Source organism: Malus sylvestris, chromosome 15, assembly GCF_916048215.2.
Source record: "Malus sylvestris chromosome 15, drMalSylv7.2, whole genome shotgun sequence".
Classification (NCBI taxonomy): domain Eukaryota; kingdom Viridiplantae; phylum Streptophyta; class Magnoliopsida; order Rosales; family Rosaceae; genus Malus; species Malus sylvestris.
Genome location: NC_062274.1, coordinates 23,780,349 through 23,795,441, shown reverse-complemented (window position 1 = coordinate 23,795,441; position 15,093 = coordinate 23,780,349). Strand labels below are relative to the sequence as shown.

The 15,093-nt window shown below is 37.2% G+C and overlaps 1 protein-coding gene and 1 long non-coding RNA gene across 2 annotated transcripts; one reads left to right on the top strand and one right to left on the bottom strand.

Moving 5' to 3' along the window:
• Window positions 1–275: 275 nt before the first annotated feature.
• On the bottom strand, window positions 276–1,564 carry LOC126603464 (dof zinc finger protein DOF3.4-like). The gene has a single exon (XM_050270314.1). It carries the CDS (start codon window positions 1,207–1,209, stop codon window positions 475–477), a length of 735 nt encoding a protein of 244 aa, XP_050126271.1. The 5' UTR covers window positions 1,210–1,564; the 3' UTR covers window positions 276–474.
• Window positions 1,565–13,033: 11,469 nt separating this feature from the next.
• On the top strand, window positions 13,034–14,341 carry LOC126603465 (uncharacterized). Its single transcript, XR_007616259.1, has 3 exons — window positions 13,034–13,270; window positions 13,713–13,779; window positions 14,261–14,341. It is a non-coding gene; the product is annotated as an uncharacterized LOC126603465 (long non-coding RNA).
• The last annotated feature ends 752 nt before the right edge of the window (window positions 14,342–15,093 follow it).

Below are 15,093 nucleotides of genomic sequence, written 5' to 3'. Positions count from 1 at the left end.
AATGGAATAACCCAATTTCAAGAATTTGATTCACTAGGGGGAGGTGTCAATCCAATTTCATTTCCTTACTTGTTACCGTTTCTCTTTCCGTTCGACCTTGTTCTTGCTTATATTCATTTTACTTTAACCGATTAATTTGTGCGTTTACGAGTAAAATTTTGAAACGCATCCATGACATCAGGATGGTAATATGAGTGTTGGATGTGTCTGATAACGGATTCATGAAGAACTCATATTCTTCAGAAATGACATAAACAAGTTAGGAGCAAAGCATAGAACCAAAATAAAATTTACTTGAATTTAGGCAGCAGTTGTTGGATATATAGAAAGGCCATTTAATTGGTGAATCTAAATTAGTCTCAAGCCCTCAACACTATCATTAAAAACCCTAGAGCTCTAAAACACAACATTCTCCATTACAAACCAAAAAGAGTAGAGAATTATAAGGAGACCCAATAGACAAAGATTTTTATTTCACTTTAGTCCATTTCCAGGAGTAGAAATTGCCAACTCCGGCCAAGAACAGAACTCAGCTCCGACGGGTCCAACACCCACATTCACAATCCCACCACCCTCTCCGTTCTCGAGCTGCCACATGTTCATCATCCCACCGTGGGCCCCACCCGCAACACCATCTCCTCCCATCCCAGGAAAAGGCCAGACCGCTCTCCCAAGCCCAAAGCCCATCTCCTCAAACCCACCCGCCAGCCCAAGCCCGAACCCGCCCAGAGCCAAAAACCCACCAGGCCCGTGGGTGTTGAGCAGAGAAGTGAAGCTGCCACTGCCGCCACCGCCGCCGCATCCATTTCCCATGCTACCCTTCAAATCACTCAACTGTAAGGCGGCTCCGACACCTGGGTTGAGAAAAAATGGGGTGGCCGAAATTGGGTCGTTGTCAGAAGTTGTGGTGGTTGTGGCGACTGAGGCGGCGGTGCGGGAACGCTTGGCGTTTTTGCGGGTGCCGCCGCCGACGGGGATGTCGCGGAGGGTGCCCCCGTGGGTCCAGTAGCGGCGGCAGGACTTGCAAAAGTGGCGGGGCTGGGAGAAGTTGTAGTTGTTGTAATAGCAGAACTTGGTGTTGGTGGAGTCGCAGCGCGGGCAGGGCAGGTGCTCTTGCTCCGGCGGTGGGGCCCCCGTGGCCTGGGTGGCTTTCACCGTCCTCCGGTTCTGGCTGTTGTTCTGCTGCTGATCCCCGGAGTCCGACGGCATTTGGGTCTTTCGAATCAAACGGTTGAGCTGGGTTTTTGAGTATTTGGTTTTGGGTTGTGAAAAAAGTGTTTGGTATTTGGATGTTGAAGAAAGTTAGAGCGAGGGTGAGTTTTTGGTTTTGGGTTTTTGCTGTGAGGGGGTAAAGGGGTTTTTATGGAGGGGAGAGAGAGAGAGAGACGGAGAGAGGTAGGGAGAGAGAGAGAGAGGAGAGAAAGGAACAGGATTTCTGAGGCATATATGAAGAGAAGAACAGACTGAACAGGCTTTTACAGTGTGTTCTGTTAAGCACGACATTTTCAGTCGGCTACAGAAGAGGAGAGAGAGAGAGGGAGAGAGAGAGAGAGAGAGAGGGTCTGTATTTCTGTGATTTGGGTCGGCTAAAACTACAGCTACAATGCGGGCTCGACGACCTCACAAATCTTTATCTCTTAGACTAATTATTTAAATTAGCTATTAATTTCTATTATTTTTGGGGCTGAAAATTATTAGATAATTAACTAATATGTTCCCTAGTTATGGCTCCTATGAGTCTATGATTTGGGTGCTGGGGATTCAGATAAATATCCATTGGTCTGTTGACCTTTTGCATACATAATAATGCAACAATTTAAAATTTCTGTCTGTGTTTTAATGCATGTATAATCTAGCACTATACAGAATACAGATATATAGCAGCCTGTTTCTGAGATTTTATTTAACCTTTTGCATGCATGCATTCTGATGAGGCCTCAGTCCTGAAGTACTGTGCATGGGAACTAATTATTTTTTTATTTAATTATAAAACCAAGGGTATGATCTTTCAATAATGTCGTACGTAGTTGATCTCTAGGTTATTTAAAGGGAACTTTAACGAAAAGCACCCGGTACTGTTTACTTTAACGAAAAACCACATTTTTACACTAAAAAGTCAATCCTGGTACTATTCACTTTACCCTTTATTTTGTCCTTATCATTAAAACTCAAAGTTTTCAAGCCATTTTCATTAGTTTTCCTTTATTTAAACCCCGGAATTTTGCAATAAATTGGAAACAAAAAGGAAAAAGGAAGGAGTTTGATTGCATGCAAGCAAAAACATATATAGTTGGTTGATTTTATTTTTCGGAGAAACGAGAGCAGTTCTATTGAAAAGTTAAGACGGATTACAATTATAATCTTCAAAGATGATGTGCCAAATTAAGTTCAGAGGCTACTCGAACAAAAAAACCTCGTGATCATAGTACAATGCCACTTTGGTCAATCTATGAGCCATTCTATTGTCGGAACAATGAACTCGACCAATCTATATAAGCAAAAACCGAGTTGGTTTGCTGTTTAGGCTTCATGCATGTTGATTATATTTGTCGCTCACAATTCTTGCTCTAATATGCACCAAATTTTAACTAATCATTCTAACACGGGTTACAAAGAGAAAGTGAACAGGGGGTGGGATACACAGTGGCGAAGCCAGGAATTGCCGAAGAAAGGGGCTAACTTAAAAAGTGCAAAGTTAAAAAAAAAGGGCAACAACCAAATTACAATTGTTGCTGACGATGTTTCATGTCATGAAAACGTGCATAATAGATTATTGTCAATAAAACAAATACATGTATTTCAATGTAAACAATCATGTTATCATTTAACCATTGATCCCGACCATAATAAAACATCGATTGTTGCTAGCTTTTCTTAGCAATGATGTGGTCTTTAGGTTGACAATAATCATTTTGAAGAGTGTCTATGAATTGCTTCTCGATCAATAATCATATAATTCATATCAATAATCAATAACCATATTAATGTATTATCATATGATTCTATACTAATTAAAGAAAAAATTGTATTGAATAATTAATTAGTGTTTGAAATAATATATAAATTTAGAAAATAAAAAATTTACATAAAATTGGGAAGTATGGCGTGACGGGTGGTGATTGAAATGGAAGCTAGGAATTGCGGGGTTTGTTGTGTTTGGTAAAGTGTGTGAGTGAGAGATGGGAAATTGAAAGGGTGATGGATAATGGGAACCAGGGGTCCACACAATATTTTATTATTGTTTTTTAATGAAGCTGTAAAATTGTGTCCTTTTAGTTAATAATTTATTTTTTTATATAAAAGCAAGTCCCGCGCAGGGGCGTTGCACAGCAACAAACGCCAGAAAGCCACCATACTTTCTAGTTTCCGACCGAACCAAAAAGGCGCTCCTGGGCTTGTTTTCCGGCGAGCGGAGGGGCGACGGCCACCCCTCGCCCCTATGTAGCTTCGCCACTGGGGATACATGTTTTTTTTTTTTCTTTTTATTAACTTTATTAGATTATATATTAGATTAGTTATCTACGGAATTTGAACTCCTACCGTCATACAATGACTCAACAACATTTCACCACCGTGTAAAGAGTCATTTGCAAGGTGGGATACATGTTAATTATAGGAAAAGAGCTGAAAAAAAAAATAGTACTAGAAAAAGCCGAAAAAGGGACTCTACACGTCTTGCCTATATAGACGGTTTAATTCAAACTTCGCTCCGGAAAATTCGAAAAGGGGGCCCTAAATGTCCTCTTTAAGAGTGAAAAAAGAGGGAAATGCATGAAACGTATGGAGAGGTATATTATGCTGGTAGTGTCTCAAATTTAGATGTCATATGTTTTAACATTTTTACATAAAATCACATCATGATTTAAGATATTGTCACTTTGACATCTCTGTTTCACTTAAGTTCTTAAGTGAAGACGTGCCAACGTTTGAATCCTTCTACAATGTCCACTAGTACTACTACAAGTTTCTCAACTCATTCACACTTTTGTTTGCGTACATACATAGAAAAGTAGGATTTTTCACTTTGCAATTATATGTTTTCATATTGTACCTTGAACTTCATAATTCACATTGTACGTATTGAGTAGAATCTACATTTTCTTGCGTGGTAAAATACATGGCATCCACCAAGATTTTATTAAGTGTAATTTAGTCAAATTGACGGGTATACATTTGAACAATTATTGTTTTTGTGGTTTACAATAACTTAACATAATTAAGCTTTAGAAAACCGTACGTTGTGGATTATATAATTTTGGCGCGTAAGAAAGTGCAGTCCCACACTCGTCATGTAAGCAATTAAGAACGGCTCAATTATTGACAATTTAATATTGATGAAACTTACTGAAAGTGTAAATTAAAAGATGAATATAACTTTACGGCGTACATTGTAGACTTTCAAAGTTCAAGTTAAGGCAATGTGAAAAATCGGAAAGGGATCATCTACAGATCTCTTTCCATCTAATTCATCAAGTTTGTGATTTGGATCGTTGAAATTTTATCTAACTGCTACAAACAGAAGGTCTCTTTAAAAGTTATAATAATTGTAGCCGTTAGATCAAATTTCAAGAGTCCGGATCTCAAACTTGATGAATTAGGTGGCAAGGGATCCTGAAAAACCAACATTTACACTCAGAGAGTGAAAAGTGAAATTAACCCCAGATTAATTCATTACACTTTTTTTCATACACATTTCTATATTACAAAACCAAAGAGTCTTTTAAGGGAAGAGATTCCCATTTTTTTTTAAATGAGAATTAGTTGTGAGGTCACACCACATTGAACTTCAATAATCCAAATTACCTGTTTTTAAAGTTGTACCTCATAGATCATTGTTCCCAAATATTAGCCAAACTAGAAATATTTTAGACATCTAATTGAGTTCAAAGAAATTGACGAACACTATTCTAAGAAACTAGTGAAATTTTATCTTGACAATTAAATAGGCAAATGGTTTCGGATTGAATTGAATTTTTGCAAGGATTATCTATGAGTAGAGACTTATAAAATAAAAAATTCAGATCGTTGAGATTTGATATAGAGTGGGTCTCACAACTAACCTCCATTAAAAAAAAATAGAAAACTCTTACTTTAAAGGGCTTGTACAAAACCATACAACAAAATGCGAATATTATATAGTGCTTTAGAGTATAAAATATTTTAAAAAATTTAATTATGAGATCTTATTCTATTTTAACTCAGGATTTAACGACAAAAATATCGAGGTATAAAATTCTTTGGTATACTAGAAAATCCAATAATATATATATATATATATATATATATATATAAATATATGTTATATGCTATACAAGAGTAATAAGTATACATTACTCGTCAAAGTGGAGGGGGAGGGGAGAGGGAGGATTGAGAGGGATTGATGGAGAGTTTGGGGTCGGTAGGGCAGTGCCGACAGAATCATGATGTCGGGCAGCGTGGGAGCAATTATTGGGTTTCTCCTCTGATTTCGGACGCGTCATGTCCGCATCAGATTCCCTTCTCCGTACACCCTTCTCTCACCGCATTTCCCGCTCCACTGTACCCAGCACCAAACACCAAATCTCTCGACATTTTCCATACCTCTTTTACGGTACGTACTAACCAAGTGTTTCCAAAAATTAACAGTCTAAATCTTGTATAAAAAAATCTAATCGATTTTGCAACGGTTAAATTTTGTATAGAATCATCCTACTTAGTGTCATACCATATAGACAAACTCCTTCATTTCTTGTAATATGTTCCCCAAAATTAATTTAACATATAACTAAGCTTAATAACCAACCACAAAATGTTTGTTTAATGAAAAGCGAGAAAATGTTTAAAACCTCCAATTCGAGCTTGAGCTCTTACAAGTAAAATTTTTGCGGTTACCAATCCTGTGTTAATGTATTTTTTAACTTAAGGGTCAAAAGTACACTACAGCTTGGTGCAATGTACTAAGATTGTATAAAGAGAATGATTAATTCGTCATCAATGAACCTAAAACAACTTGGAGACCATGGTTGTGTGTAATATTAATCACAAAACATGCATGCGTGTATAAAGAGAATGATTAATCTCTCATCAATGAACCTGAAACAACTTGAAGACCATGGTTGTGTACAATCTTAATCACCACACCATGCATGCTTTATTTACCGTGTAAGCTTAACTATAAACCCATGCATTTATATATGACTTAAAGTTGAAAACAAAAAGATATGGGAAATACTCTAATATGGGACAATTTCTTAATCTTGGGACAGAAATAGGACAAACCGACCATGCACAAGCCATGCACTCAATGCACAAAACCGAAATTACTAAAATACCCATATATAAATACTAAAAATCATCAGTCCATTGCATCACTGTTCTCATTTGAAAGAGAAGGTTGTCGAGAGAGTTCTGTGAGCTCTAGGTTTCTGGGATGAGCTCATATCTCTGAGCTCTAATTTCGAAGAGAAGAAAGTCCAAAAAGAGGCAAGAAGACTGAGCTGGGTTTTGGGTTGACCTCATACCTCTAATTTTGAACAAATGGATGCGAGAGATATGTGAGAAGAGTGAGCTGAGTTTTGTACCATATTTTCTGTTTTGGCCAGAAAGTTCCATTTTTTCTAGCAACTAATGCTTCGGCAGGCATAGTAAGGTAGGGTGTTTAGTTCCAAGTTCCTACATCAATGATTTATGGAATAAATGGTATGAATTAATACTTAGAAGTTAAATTAGGGTTTATGTTTCATGTTGGGGCGTATGGGTTATGGAATAAATTTCAAGTTTGACGAGCTAGAAAAATGGGATAGAACAATTTCTGGTTCAAGTGTCCAATTGCAGAAATTTGTGAAATTTTTTTCGTAATGTGCATGTGGTGTGCATGGTTACATCTTAACATAAGAAGTGTGAATGTTCGTTAATTATGATGCACGTATGTTGTGCCCCGGAATTTAGCGAGTATGACAATAACCTAGTTAGCCTCAACAAAACACAAAAAATAAAAAATAAAAAATAAAAAGCTTAGAGGACATTAAGCATCATGCATGTCCATGAAATAACGACAACAAATATTATGTTTTTTACGTGCACGGGTAGGTGGTGGTTGATATACTTAACAAGACTTTTCAAATTGTCATTGTAACCTTATATACGTAACAATTATGTTTTAATTGTATCCACTATACCAACATGTTGCCGTTAAATTTTCTCCCGCTCTATGCATATCATGTGCATGTACTATATATATTATGTGCATGTGGTATGCATATAATGTATATGGTGCGTATTTACATCTTTGATAATCTTTGCATTAACATAGTTTACTACCTTTTCCTTTGATTCAGAGGCAAGCCCTCATATACGAAAAAAGCGAACAAGTTTGTGAAACAATTTCCCTTGGTTCAATTAGGTTCTTTCGTGCCCATTCAAACTACAATTTTCAAATCCTTGAAATATTTGAACCCAATCAAATTTGATACCAAATTCAAATTAAATGAATCTTTGATCTTATGCTCACATATCTGAGCAAGCTTAATACGAAGAGAGCAAACGAGTACGCGAGACAATTTCATCAATATCCTTCTCTCTTCCTTCTTTACACTATGATTTCTCTCATTTCCCTCAAATTTATCTCTTCTCCAAAAGGCAACTGACCTTTAATACGTATTTTCATTTAATTGCAACAAAACACAAACCCTATTTTAGTGCTTGTAAATTTGGATTGAGAGAGTGAGTAGAGGAAGGGAGAAGATAGAAAAAATGAAAACCCACATATAAATAAGAGAAATGATAAAAATAAAAATAAAAAATTGAAGGATTTGGGTCTCCTCCAATAAACACCAAACCAATTACTTCAACTCCAAAAATCCATTAATCAAAAAGCAAAATTAAATAAACCCAGTTCACAAAACCTACAAATGAAAAGGTAAAAATCGAAGAAGGTGAGTGGGTTAGATAGAGCTCTTGTGCATATTCGAAATGGAGAGAGAGAGAGAGAGAGAGAGAGAGAGAGAGAGAGAGAGAGAGAGAGAGAGAGAGAGAGCTTGAATGAAAAAGATGGGTGGGTTAGGGTTCTTCGAATTGGAATTGGGCTAGAGAGATTTTCTCCCTCTCTCTTTTCTATGTTTCTCTCTCTACAAAATGTGAAATAGATGCTGAAATTTCTGGATAACCTATTTATATGGAATGACAATTTGGTCATTTCAAGGTGTAGGAAAAATCCTATTTTTGTCCGATTGTTATGCATAACGTGTGTATATTCGAAATGTTCTATTTATGTCCCAAAATTAAGAAATGATCACATTGTGAAATATTTTCCAAAAGATATAGAGGTTCATGGACCGATCCGAATTTATGCATCTCTTAGACTTGTACTACGTTGCAGATAAAGGTTATATGGTTAATATTTGTCTGTTTTGAAGAGTTTGTCATGTGGTGACAAACACTTCCTTACAAATTAAAGGTGTGTCGAAGCGAAATCTGCTCCACTAGCTATTTAAAGTAATATATTTGGATGAATGTTTCGTTGTATCCTTTTTAATTTTTTACCAAGAACATTCTCTTTTAAAATACACCATAACCTTTTCAATAATGACGGTGTCAAACCTAATTATTAATGGATAACTTTGTGTCGGCATGCCATCATGAATGGAACTATGTGATAACTAGCTTTGATTTTGTTTGGATTGTTTCTAGAGGGCTCTAAAGCGTCTTTTTATTATTGAAAACGTTCATGTGTACGTTTGACATAAAATTTAAAATTAATGACATATATTGTAAAAGCACATTGTGGAAAAGTACCATCTATATACTTATTCAAGAAGCACTCTCATGTGCTCTCCCAAGAATTAAGCGCTTCTGGAAAAAGCATATAAAAATGCTAGAACTTGAATTTTTAATAAAATTTTTGATGTGTTTCAAATAAAAGAACTTCTAGCAATAACACTTATGAGCAAAAATAGTTCTTATCCTAACGTTTGTTGATTTGAATACTAAATCATATTCATTCTTCAAAACAACAATAGAGACTGTTTATTAAGCAATACTAGCTAGGTAGGTGGTATGCACCAGTGAGGGATGGATCCATAGGAACTAAGGTACAACTGAGACACAGCGTGAGTTGGGATAAATGTATGGGAAGCTCATTTGGGAACCTTTTGAATGTCTGGTATGTAACTCAAAGTGCCTACCAAGTGTTCAAAGAAATACCCGATCGTAGCATTTTTTAGCGTGTGTAAGCAACACTTAGCAGGTCTCGCTGATCACAAGTTGTCGACAAGCATGAAGCATAGTTCAACAACTTACTACGTAAATGCTTACTAAGTGATCAACGAAATATCTCACTTAAAAATTGAAAGATTTTAGATATGTATCTCGGTCTAAAAGAAACTTGTATCTTTTACACTAGGAATCTCCGAGATCAAATCAGTTTTTTTTTTCAACAAATGCACGTATAAAAAAAGGGATGTGATATCCACAAACCCTTTTACTTTCACACATTTTTTTTAATTTTCGATCGTCAGATCGGATGAATTGAAGAATATTAAAAGATAAAAATTAATGAGGAGATGTGTACATAGCACACTTCTAATAAAATAGTATTATACTTTTGTCTCCATTGCAAAGTCTTGGATAAGATGAAGGGATTCTCCAGATAAAATCAGCTCATATGAACTAGGTGTAATGGGAGGGCCCTGTCACAGCGACACATGGCGGAGAAAGACAAGTGGCCTGGTCGTCGGTCAAGAGGGGAATAGCACGCTCAGCCACAGAGAGCCATAGAAATGTCTCCGGCAATCTATCATAGGTCGCTTTCAGCCTTGTCAGTCTCCATCCACTCCTCCTCAACTGCTTACTGCTTTACTGCTTACTGCTTACGGCTTTACTGCTTACTGCTTACTGCTTATTCGGTCTCCTATATAATCACTGACAATGCCTCCCTTTTCTTCCCCACTCCATCAGTTGAGAGTTTTGATCGCTATCTCTCTCCGTCTCACTCTTTTGTATTTGGCCTTTTCTGTTGTGGACATGATTCCCTCTCTCACATGTATCAATGATCACACTTGGGTGTGCCCACATTGAGAAAAATGTTCACGTCTATGACAACTTCTAGTTCTATTCGTCTTCTTTTCTTGGTCGGATACAAGAACATGTTTTTCAATTTGTTCTCAACTAGAATATCTTGCTGGCTCACCCTTTTCTTGGGTACAAAAAATTCATGACAACACAAAATTAATATATGCAGAGATAATTACGTACAAATCATCTGTATCAAATGAATTCGATCAAATATTCTACATATTTAAAAGTTGAACTTTGCTACATTTGATTTATAGTTTATCTTGTATTCGTTGTTTAATATCTTACTATGCATGGTGTACCCATGAGTTTAAACACTCTTTTAACTTCTTTTTGTCATATATAGAGGGTAAATATGTTTTCATGTTTTGTATATTGGTTTGAGACTTGCAAGTTAACCATTTGTGTTAATTCACATTGTTTAGATAATAAACACCATATTGCCGACTTAAAAAAACCACCATATTTCCTTTTTAAGCTTATCGGTTTAACAAGGAATTGAACTCATTACGGTGTAGACGGATACTGTCATCGGTTACAAATTTTAGTATACTAGACTCAAGTGCATAGGAGCATTTAAATGTACTCAAGATTCTTTGTTCAACTTCCTCTCCTCTAATATCTTTCTAATAAAATTAAAGAAAGCTGCATGTTAAATTCTGTAGGTGGTAATGGTGCACATTGTCATAAAATAAACCTTCTGTATGACACCTGTATCTGCCGTACACAAACATAAATTATTCTTATTCAAACATGCTGGATGGCGCCTGGTAAGACAAATATTCCAACATCTTGAAAAACGTCTTCCAAACCAAGGGAAAAAAAGAGAGAGAATCATGCATCTATACAAGATTGTGAACGTAAGGATTTAGATTTCAATGTAAGCTTGAATTGGTTGAAAGAGATGGATGTGGAATGTATAATTTCACACCACAAGATTCAAAAGTAAGTTCTAAGGGCGCGTTTACTAATTCGTAATCAGATTGAAGGGAATTGAATTGAGGAGGAATCGGATTGAGGAAGAATTGAATTGAGAATGAAACAGAATTAGATTCATGTTGGAGTTATTTACTAAAACTGTCTGGAATCGGAGTAGGAATGACATCGATCTATATAAACTGTTTACTAATTCATTTGAATCGGAATGAAAATTAATGTGATTACTAAAATTCCCCTAGTGTAACTAATCTAATTTATATGCTAATTATTTTTAGTTAAATTTTATTTTTTTTAATTTTGTTTTTATAGTAGAGAGTATAGTTTTTCTTTAGCAAAACTTCTATTCTTTTTTGGGTTGTTTAGAAAAACGCCCTTGAAACTCCTATTTTCCAAACAAAAACCCACCTAATATTAAACATCCAAAAATAACCTTTAATATATATACATATGAAATTATAAAATTGTCTCTTAAAAAATATTCCCATAATCTTCTACATCTTCCCTAGAAGCATCATCTTGTACCTGTTCAATGAAAAAGTCATCTTCTAATTCCATTGCTATTTTTTTACTTTCTCTAAATGAAAGGAGATGAAAATATGAATTAGGGTTTAAGGTAGACAAATTGTCTCCCATGCCCAACCTGTTTTTTTTTTTTTTTAATTAAGCAAAACAAGATAATTAATGTCTTTATCAGTTTTTTTTGTAAATGGACAAATTTGTAATTAAAAAATTCATTAAAAGGTGGGTGGGAAGATAAGACATTGGGGTGGGAATAACACCACTCAACCCAAATTTCAAATTGAATACCATGTAGACAAATATGTAACCAATTATCATCACATATTTACAACTTATGCCACAAAACCCTAATTATGTCAATCCCACATCGCCCAGGGGAGTGAATCCTGTAAGCCTTATATGTATATTCCCATCTCTACCTAGCACGAGGCCTTTTGGGAGCTCACTCGCTTCGAGTTCCATATATACTTCGAAGTTAAGCGAGTTCGCGTGAAAGCAATCCCAGGATGGGTCACCCATTTGGAAGTTCTCGTGTGAGTTCCCAAAAACAAAATCATGAGGGCGTGGTCGGGGCCCAAAGCGGACAATATCGTGCTACGGTGGAGTTGAGCCAGGGATGTGGTGGGGGCCCGGGCCGGGATGTGACAATTTGGTATTAGAGCCAATCCCTGGCCGGAAGTGTGCCGACGAGGACGTCGGGCCCTTAAGAGGGGTGGATTGTAACGTCCCACATCGCCTATGGGAGTGGATCCTGTAAGCCTTATATGTATATTCTCATCTCTACCTAACACGAGGCTTTTTGGAAGCTCACTAGATTCGGGTTCATAGGAACTCCGAAGTTAAGCGAGTTCGCACGAGAGCAATCCCAGGATGGGTGACCCACTGGGAAGTTCTCGTGTGAGTTCCCGAAACAAAACCGTAAGGGCGTGGTTGGGGCCCAAAGCGGACAATATTGTGCTATGGTGGAGTCGAGCCCGGGATGTGGTGGGGGCTAGGGCCGGGATGTGACAATTATGGGCACATGTTTCGTATGGAAAAAAAAAATCCTTTGTGCAATTAGTTATTTTGCATCAAATAATATTGTTTGATAAAAACAACAAAGAACCAATTAATATTATTTTATGTTGTAAGTAAATTATTTCTCCTAGCTTATTATATACATTAAGCATTTTTTGTTTGTTATTGTCACAGCCCATCCCGAATTATTACTATCGACGATGTAAAATGACGATTTTATCCTTGGACGTTGAGATTGTAGAGTGTGTAATGTGCTTGGGGACTTAGATGTGTTTTCTTTGGTTGGTTAGTGACCCACGTGGAACACACACACACCCAAAACTCTCCCTCTCTCTCTCTCTCGTGCCTTCCCCCTCTCTCATTCCTCTCGGATTTTTGCAGAAAACCCGTACAAACGTACGGACAAACTCCAAGCTTCCATTTCAAGCACAGATAGATGTCAAGAATGTAAGATTCGAACTCCTTGCAAATCCCTGAGTTCATATATGCCATTTTTAGGATCTGAAAACCTAAAAAACCCCAAGAACTCTAACCTCTGATTTGGTGCACTATTCATGCACACGTAAATGTGAAGGTTTCAGGTGATTTGAAGCTTGTAGGAAGCTTTAAAACATCCCTACAAAGCTCAAAGAAGAAAAACCAAGCAAATTGGACGTCGGGAGACCTAGTTTCAACAAGTTGCAGGTTTAGCCGGATTATTGAGGGATTGTCCGGTGAGTTCCGTCGTTTTTGGAGCATTAAATAGGTATATGAATGTTCTACAAGTTAAGAGCTTCAATTTGATACTGATTTTGTGAAATTTGGATGAAAAACGACGGAGATATAAGGTTTAGAAAATTTCTCAGTTTCCGGCGCCGGTGACGGTCGGCGGAGTTTTGAGGTTAGAAATGACGGAATATTCCAATGGCGTTAGTTAATTTTAACGGATTTCGTTACTATTTATCGAAATATTCCTAACGGCAGTTAGGGTTTCCGTTAGGGTTCCCTGCGCGTGGCCGCACGTGTTGCCGTGCCTTGGCCGGCGCATGGGTGGTCGGAAAATTATTCTAAAAATATGGGGATGTTCGTGGAGTTGTGCAGATCACGTTGGTATATTCAAACACCCCATTTGAGCATTGTATGAGAAGTTATTAGCTAGTTTTGTCTATGTGCTTTAAATAACATTTTTATAGTGATTTTGCATATAGGGAAGGCTTATCCCGAAGACGAGCGCAGTCAAGGGCGACTAAGGGGCTACGACTATTCGATATACCAGTGAGTAGGCTTTTGGTTTTCAGTATATACTTATATACTTGATATTTTCCCAGAAAATGTGTTTAAATGAAAGTATGCCTTGAATGCCATGCATATAAAGTTATGTTTTGTTTATGAAATAGTATATGATGCTTGATATATAATTGTGGTGTTGTGGACGCTCAGGTAAGCCCTGGTGAGTTATGAATTGTGAATGTGATTTAAAGTTGTGATTAATTGAGAAGTGTTGAGTTCATAAAACTGCACCTAGGATGATTGTGATTTAGCCAGAGTTATGGCACATGCTTGTTTATAATGTCACCTCCCACACCATATGCTCACATTGGATCCAATTTAGGTGCACAGTCTTTTTTGTACAGACCATCGTTAGTGGTTCTGACTCATAGGTGACTAGCGACTTATCGCCTAGCTATCATGAGAGAGTAGTATTGAGCATAATTTGTTTTTGCCCACTCACGTTTTCTGTTTTGCGCCCCTCCAGGTTTTAGGTAGGCTGTTGTTGGTGACGTACGAGGATTCAGGCAGTTCTGACATATTAAAATAATTGTCGGACATCTTATGGTACTGTATAATTAGTCCTTGTCCTACTGGACTGCACCTAGACTTTCTACACTCTAATTAGGTGTATTTACACTTGTATTTCACTCTTAGCACTTCTGGTTGCATTGTGCACTTTAGTAACTTTCGGGTTTTATTTATTTGTATAACTCTTATCTTTATTGCTTCTGCACTGTGCACATGGCTACGTCACCCTCACGTGACGACCAGCATTCTTCGATCTTGGTCGGGGTGTGTCAGTTTGGTATCAGAGCCTAGGTTTAGCAGTCATGTATGGTTCATGAATATTCTAATCCTTGTGATGTCTTCTGTCAGAACTATGCCACCTCGTAGAGAGCCTTATCACTCAGCTGAGCCTAGTTTCCTTGATTTTTCTCAATTAGGGGAAGTTATAGCTAATGCCATTCAGTCTTCGCTCCGTCCTCCTCAAATGACACTTCTTGAGACTATGTATAATCTGAAGCTGAATCACTTCATAGGAAATGAAGGACATGAGGGAACAGAGAAGTGGCTTAATTATGTCGAGAAGACTTTCCTTATGATGCAGAGTCAGGGGAATCTTCCTTCTGATAGGTGGGTCGAGAAGACTATCTGGTTTTTAGGTTCGGAGCCTGCTTCCTGGTGGAGACAGGAGTCATATCAGATGACACCAGAGGTTGTAGCGGATTGGGCAGTGTTTAAGCAGTTGTTTTAGAAAAGCTTCATTCATCCTGAGTACATTGATCGCAAGAAACAAAAGTTTACCCATTTGAAACA